The sequence below is a fragment of the Corticium candelabrum genome, chromosome 18, assembly GCF_963422355.1.
Source record: "Corticium candelabrum chromosome 18, ooCorCand1.1, whole genome shotgun sequence".
Taxonomy (NCBI): domain Eukaryota; kingdom Metazoa; phylum Porifera; class Homoscleromorpha; order Homosclerophorida; family Plakinidae; genus Corticium; species Corticium candelabrum.
The window spans coordinates 6,240,294-6,247,793 of record NC_085102.1 but is presented as its reverse complement, the minus strand read 5'-3'; the positions used below and the strand labels follow the sequence as shown (position 1 = coordinate 6,247,793).

Genomic DNA, 7,500 nt, shown 5'->3' with positions numbered 1-7,500 from the left:
AGCAAGTTGTGACAAATTGAGAATTTGTATTGAGTGTGTTTGACAGGCAAACCTCGCCGACACTTTTCATTGAGCTGCCAATTTCGTTTGTTGTTCCATGAAATCGATCTAAATCCCACCTTGGGATCTAAATAATTGTAAATGAAATAAGTAGAAATGTTCAAAATATGAAGATAATATGTTGTTAATATTTGTCTGTCTGTCTGTCTGTCTGTCTGTCTGTCTGTCTATCTGTCTGTCTGTCAAATACATATATTTTTCAAATCCAAAGAAATTTCCATCAAGAGCTTAAAAGCTAGTCTTTAAGTAAAGTTCCTCTAAATCAACAACAAACAATTAAGGCTACAACAGATGACCCCATAGGGGGGGCAGAATACATTTAACCACTTAGTTTAAAACAAATTGATATTCGTCAAGGACACTGTAAGATTCTTGTCCAACTGAAATTACTGCCATCTTTCTAGAGATCACACTTGAATTGCATTGCTGCAGCTTGATTGAAAATCGTCGTCTCCAGTGTGTTTTGAACTCAGCAATGTTAGATCATCCATCGTCATCCCTCCACAAAGCAGCGAGGACCCTCAAGTACTCAGACGCTTTCTCCCCCCAACAGTCAAATATTCGAATACAAGAGGCACGACTGTTGGTGAATATCCACTGGGTAGTCGTTCCTGGGTGTACTTGTTTTCCTTGATTTGCTCCCTTCTCACTGCCGCGCTTCCTCCAGTTGTAGCTGCACGAGGTAAGATGTCTGATGCCCATGGGTGAGCTAGTGCCACGTCTAACTCAACGTTAGATCCTGTCTCCGAGTCATAAACTAGGATGTCAGGCCGATTGTTCGAATGTGTGTAGCGATCCCTAGGCTCACACTTGTGGAGCAGCTCAACTGAACTCAAGCACTCAGACCATACTGACATCATCGAATCATGGGTCCACACAGGGCCACCACCGTTCTTGCATGTTAGGAGGTGGAATCCATCTGCGTCAGAGCCCTTTATATCTAAAGTTCAACCACAATCGCACTTGTTGACCCACTCAGGAAGAGAGACAGGAATCCCTAACCTCATTGAAGCCAGCAAAATAAAACTGTTGGGTGATAGCGCAAACTTCTTTGAGGAAGGTACAGCACTGAGGCAAGCTCCAGCTCCCTTACCCTGCAGAAACAGCAGACGTACAGCGTCTTTTTTAGATGAGCTGTCAATCAAATCATTGACTGTAATCTGGTTGTTAGCATCTGTCAATTTGTGTTGGAGTTTCTTTGTGTTAGATACCACCTCTGACAGATCCCTGTCGTCATCCCATAGTTGATCCAGTTGATAACCAATGCTACCCTTCTTGCACTTTGATAAAAGAGTCCTGACATGATCTGCCAGGGATGTGAACCGGTTCAGTAACTCCTGCAGGGAATGACCCCAGCTGGATAAAAAGGCAAAACGGGAGACAGTTTGCAGCAGTGTCATTCCGAACCCACCAAGACGTATGGGGAGTGTTGCTTGCTCCCATTGTCTAGCTGTTAAATCTCTGGTACCGATCAAAGTTGTAAAGCACTTTTTAGTCAGTCGATCATGAATAGTGGCAGCAGGTTGCAAGCTATCTGGGCAAACTCCTCTGGCCAAATGGTTTGAGTTGGTTTGCATGGCAATGTCTCAGAAGAAGCATTGCTCCCTGAGGCTCATTCAAGTCAGATAACTGCTGGCAAAACACATTGCCAGAATTTGCGACGTCAATACAGACATTTGAGATGAAGTCATGACTGCCAATAGGAATCCCAAGAATCTTAGTTCCTGTGTGGGAAATAGGGATATCTGTTGACAATAAATCTGGTACTGCTGAAGACAATGAGCAGTACAGCTCACACTTCTTGTCTTGAGTTTGAAGTCCGACATTGCCAAACTCTTGCTTTACGAATGCAAAAGTGTCGAGCACATTGAGTGATGATCCAACCAGAATCACATCATCCAGATAAGCAAGGACAACAATGTCTTGGAACTTGCACTGTATGGTAGTCAGAATGTTGTGAATACCCAATGAGAAGAGCACTAGCCCAAGGGGGTCCCCTTGATGGATGCCTTCCTCAGATGACAGCACCATTGAGAAACTGTCCATTAGGTGAACTAAAGGACTGGACCCTGAATACATTTCCATCACATGGTTTGCAATCTCAGAAAAAGATGACAAAACTTGTGTCATCACTTGGCCTCTGTGAATGGAATTGAAAGCGTTTTTGCGTCAGTCTTTAACACTACCCAGTCCTTGTTTTCCTCCAGCAGCAAAAGGACATGATGGACAAGGAGGTCTGCGCCTCCCTTGGTTGCTACCCCATGTTGGATTAGTGAAAAGTACTCAGAAAGTTGGTCTTTCAGCTGTAAGCAGATGGACTTGGCAGTAATCCGCCTCAGGACTTCGCCAATTGCAATGAGCCTCACATCACCATTGAGCTTGGGTAGGGCTACTAAGCAGGCAGACGACAGCAATGTTGAGATTGATTTTGGAATTTCTCCTGATGCGATGCAAGAGCACACAGCATGCAGATATCGGGCAATTGCTGCATCAGACACCAGAACTTGTAAATGTTCATATCGCCAACCAGAAGGGCCGCAGCCAGAGCCTCTCTGTGACTTTTGTATGCTGTGCAGGAAAAGCTGCATGGAAAGAGATATGGTTTCTTCGTTCAAGTTTCCTTCAGGCAGAGCAGACGATCTCGTTGGGTGTTTGCTTGCTAGTTTCTCTGCAGTTTCCTCTGTGGCTGGTGCTAACCCTAAACTTGTCAGAATACGAGATGCCCTGGACAGTTCCCCACACTTGATCAATTTCACAGCCGCTCTCTTGATTTGATCTCTACCACAGACTGATTTGCTTCTCACAGCAGAACTGTCCAAGGAGAGTAGTTGTTGCCATTCAAACAGCAGAAACTGCTCTGTCTGTCTGTCTGTCTGTCTGTTTGTCTGTCTGTCTGTCTGTCTGTCAAATAACATTTATTTCAAACATACATCTATAATACAATGCTAGCAAGGTAACTATATAAAGTTCTGTAACTACGAGAGTTTACTAGGACTAGATTTAAAAACAAACAAACATGTAACAATTAAAAGAGAACAATGCAGACTATCTGTCTGTCTGTCTGTCTGTCTGTCTCTCCGTCTGTTTGTCTGTCTCTCTGTCTGTCTGTCTGTTCCCAGATGTTGGTAGTGTTGTCTTCTACTTTGTATCGTGCAAGAAGACGATTGTCAGAGGGCCAAGAGAGCAGAAATTTTCAAGTTGACGTGTGCGGCTTCGGCTGCTACCGTCCCAAGGAACATTGTTGCCCGTCAGGGCCCCTTTCTTTGTCATTCGTGTCCACATGTCTTCAATGTTATCTCCTTTGTCGGCGCTCTGTCTTCACTTTCCTTCTTGTGGCTTATGTCGCTATCTGCTGTCAGTCAAGGTTGTGCACACATGTTTCCCGCTTTCTGAGCTTAGTGTCCGCCTTCGTCTCGCAGCTGGATGGTCTCCTGTCGTCATTTCTTTGTCCCATCATCTTCTTGTGGCTTCAGTTGGCGTCTGCTATCAGTCAGGGTTGTGTACACACCTTTTTTCTGCTCTCTGAGCTCGGGATCCGCCTTCGTCTCACAGTTGAATTGTCATTTGTCGCCTATTCTTCATCAACTCATTTTCTTGTATCAACGTTTGCTCTAGATGGTTTAGTATTTGATTTTGACATTATCCAAGTCCACTAATGTTTTAAAGTATTTCGCTGTGAAGGACTGGTATATCATAGAAGTTTAGGATGTGTACAAGTAGAGGATCTGTAACAATAAAATAATCTGTCTGTCTGTCTGTCTGTCTGTCTGTCTGTCTGTCTGTCTGTCTGTTTAGAGATAGATGGAGAAAGCAACTGTCTGTAGTTGTACAGTCTTGCAACTCTCGTGTGATTTTTAAAAGTTGTCAAAGTTGTCTAAGTGCAATTTTGATGATTTTCTGTATGATAAAGACGTTCAACATTTTGTTCATTGACTGTTATTGTTATGCATACGTAAAGTTAGCGATTGTTATTGGTAGAGTAAGAGTTCAAATATAACAATCTGTCACTCTGTCACTCTGTCTGTCACTCTGTCTGTCTGTCTGTCTGTCTGTCTGTCTGTCTGTCTGTCTGTCTGTCTGTCTGTCTGTCTGTCTGTCTGTCTGAGACAATGTCTTAGCTTATCCATCTAATACATGTATACAACTAACCTTGGTAACAATGTAATCAAGACTTGGCTCAAAACATGCAGTAGTTGACTGAGTCGTTGAGTTCTTGATGTCAGTAAGGTGAATACCAAGAGCGAGTTTGGCAGCAATAAATGCAAGTGGGTACCTGAAAAATGACAAATACACACACACACACACACACACACACACACACACACACACACACACACACACACACACACACACACACACACACACACACACACACACATGGTGTTGTAAAGAAATGTGTCTTACCCTGTTGCTTTGGATGCAAGAGCTGAGCTTCGAGACAAACGAGCGTTTACTTCAATGATGCAGTAATCCATTGACTCAGGGTCAAGAGCATACTGGATATTGCACTCTCCAACAATACCCAAACTGCGAACAACCTATACAACACATAACAATAATAAATCAATCAATCAATCAATAAATAAATGTTATAATAAATAAATAAATAAATAAATAAATAAATATTATAATAAATAAATAAATAAATAAATAAACAAATTAATTAACTAATACAAACAAGTACAAACAACACATAAACAAACAAAGAAATAACAATACTAATAAATAATAAATACCTATTTATTAATTTATTAAGAATTAATAAATTAATATATTAACTATTTTATATTATATTAATTAATACATAAACAAATAAACAAATAAATGAAGAAGCACTAGAAGTGCAAACCCTCGGCTGGTATGCACCTTAAAGGTAATTAGTCACACTATGACAGAATGGTCTAAACAATACCAACTAACCGCCACACACAGCGAAAGTCTAGAGCAAATACAAAAACCAGCTTTCAGTTAGATAGAAACAAAAGAAGCAGCAATGATTTTCAGTAAACAAAACACGATTTCATGCACCTACAATGTTTTGGGCTTTCAGAAGATGACACTATTGATGAAACAAGCATAATGTTACAACCTTTGCCCTCTAGACGTCTAGTTCTTTGTGCAAATTCTCTAGGCGTCTGATTGTTTGTGCTGCTTTTGAAGTCGTAATGAGTCACTATGGGCGTCTTTAGGCGTGGCATAGGTACCCCAGAGCCAAAACAAAAGCAGATGTGGGAAAACATGAACGTTACAAATGTAGCTAGATTAGGCGTTGTTTCTAAGTGCTAAATCCTCACGTACAACATAAGAAACAGCTCGCCACCGATTTTCCAGCTCACAACAATCTAGACGTCTGGTTGTTTGTGCAGCTTCTCTAGACGTCTGGTTATTGTCGTAATGGAGGGAAACATGCACGTTTCAAATGTAGATCAGGTTGTTTCAAAGTGCTGGAACAAGCCAAATGTTACAAGTCGGGTAGCGCCTTACGTGATAAAGTAACGCACGTGATCATTGTTCCGTTTGTTGGTGGGCAAGTTACAATGTAGAGCAAAACAAGCAACTCACCACCAATTTTCCAGCTCACAAGAATGTAGACGTCTGGTTGTTTCTGCAGCTTCTCTAGGCATCTGTTTGTTTGTATAGCTTCTCTAGATGACTGGTTGTTTGTGCAGCTTCTCTAGACGTCTGGTAGTTGTCATAATGAGCATTTTATATTAATTAATATATAAACAAATAAATAAATAAACCATCAAACAGGCAAACAAACATATTATAAGAAACAAACACTCAAAACACTCAGCCGCTCGTACACCATCACACATAGACATCAATCACACCAACCATTAGTTTGACATAGCCAAACTCTTCCCCACCCTCATACTGTACCTCCAGCAAGGAGAAAGTATGAGGGTGGGGATAAACAAACAAGTACAAAAACACGTAAACAAACAAACAATAATTAATTAATTAATTAATTATTAATTAAATTTAATTAATTAATTAATTATTAATTATTAAATAATTAATTATTATTAAGTATTAATTAATTAATTAATACATTGCATACGTGCACATCCATAATACAATGCAACACACCTTCAATGCCGTCTCTCTCAGCATGTGATATTCTCTATTAGACAACGTCTGACTAGGAGCCACGACGAGAGAGTCACCTGTGTGAACTCCCAATGGATCAAAGTTCTCCATATTGCACACCGTCACACAATTATCGGCCACATCCCGAACAACTTCATACTCAATTTCTTTCCACCCACTTAGTACCTTCTCAATCAAAATCTGTTTTGTCGTGGCAAACGCCTAAAAATAAAATAATTTTTAAACTATTTAATCATTATAAATTTTAAATTTTGAAAAAAATAAAAATTAATTAATTAATAATTTTAGCAATCAATAAATTAGAATTAACTAAATATAATTATCACTAGTAACAAGTAAAATCATAAAAAGAAGTGAAAATAGACAAATAACACATAAACCTAAGGATGTGAGGGTCTCCACACATAACCAGTTGAATAAATACCTACTAAAGTAGAGACACTAGTAATGACAACCAACATGAAACTGGTTAGTGCATCAAGTTGGAATCCAAAATTAGTTGCTAATAATTCTGAATCAAACCACTTTCATAAAATCTGTGTGTGTGCATGCGTGTGTGCGTGTGTGCGTGTGTGTGTGTGTGTGTTTGTTTGTTTGTTTGTGTGTGTGTTTCTTAATTGTTGTATAGATGCATATAAATTTAAATATAAAATAGAAGTGTTAAGATTTGCTTCATTGAATATTAACATTGACACCACCCAGCGTATTACCATTTTAGAAGTAAACACACCAGTGCCCTTTCACCTGATTAATATATTTTTAAATATAAAATATTAATATCAAATATTAAAATTTAATAGACATTTTAATATCATTGAAATTATGAAAATATTTTTTATATTTTAATAAAAATTAATAAAATTAATTAATTAATTAGTAATTTTAGCAATAAAAATTAACAGAAATTGATTAAATAAATTTAAAATTAAAAAATATTGATATCAAATATTATGAATTTATTTATTTTAAGAAATAAATTAAAATTATTAATTAAATAAATATAAAATTTTAAATTCAAATTTTTATTAAATTTTAATATTTAATATCAATATTTTAAAATTTAAAAATATTTTGACAAATGTATCCGACCCTGTTAGCCATGTCTGTCAATCGTGTCTTGTTGTTTGCTATACCAGAGCCAAGACCACCGAGTGCAAACGCTGAACGAATCATAACCGGGTAGCCAATAGTCGCAGCAGCTTTGTGTGCATCCTCCACCTGGAATGTTACAAATAGAGAAACAAATGGACAAACACACAAACAGATGGACAAACACACAAACAGATGGACAAACAAAAAAACAGATGAACAAACACACAAACAGAT

The 7,500-nt window shown here is 38.5% G+C and overlaps 1 protein-coding gene across 1 annotated transcript in view; it reads right to left on the bottom strand.

The window, feature by feature from the left end:
• Positions 1-7,500, bottom strand: part of LOC134194159 (carbamoyl-phosphate synthase [ammonia], mitochondrial-like) — a 34,579-nt gene that overhangs the window by 12,505 nt on the left and 14,574 nt on the right. Inside the window, exons 16-20 of the mRNA XM_062663069.1 lie at positions 7,264-7,392; positions 6,154-6,375; positions 4,465-4,598; positions 4,210-4,333; positions 53-127 (exon numbers count right to left, since the gene is read on the bottom strand). Of these exons, the coding sequence (XP_062519053.1) occupies positions 53-127; positions 4,210-4,333; positions 4,465-4,598; positions 6,154-6,375; positions 7,264-7,392 (684 nt within the window). The remainder of the gene's footprint in view (positions 1-52; positions 128-4,209; positions 4,334-4,464; positions 4,599-6,153; positions 6,376-7,263; positions 7,393-7,500) is intronic.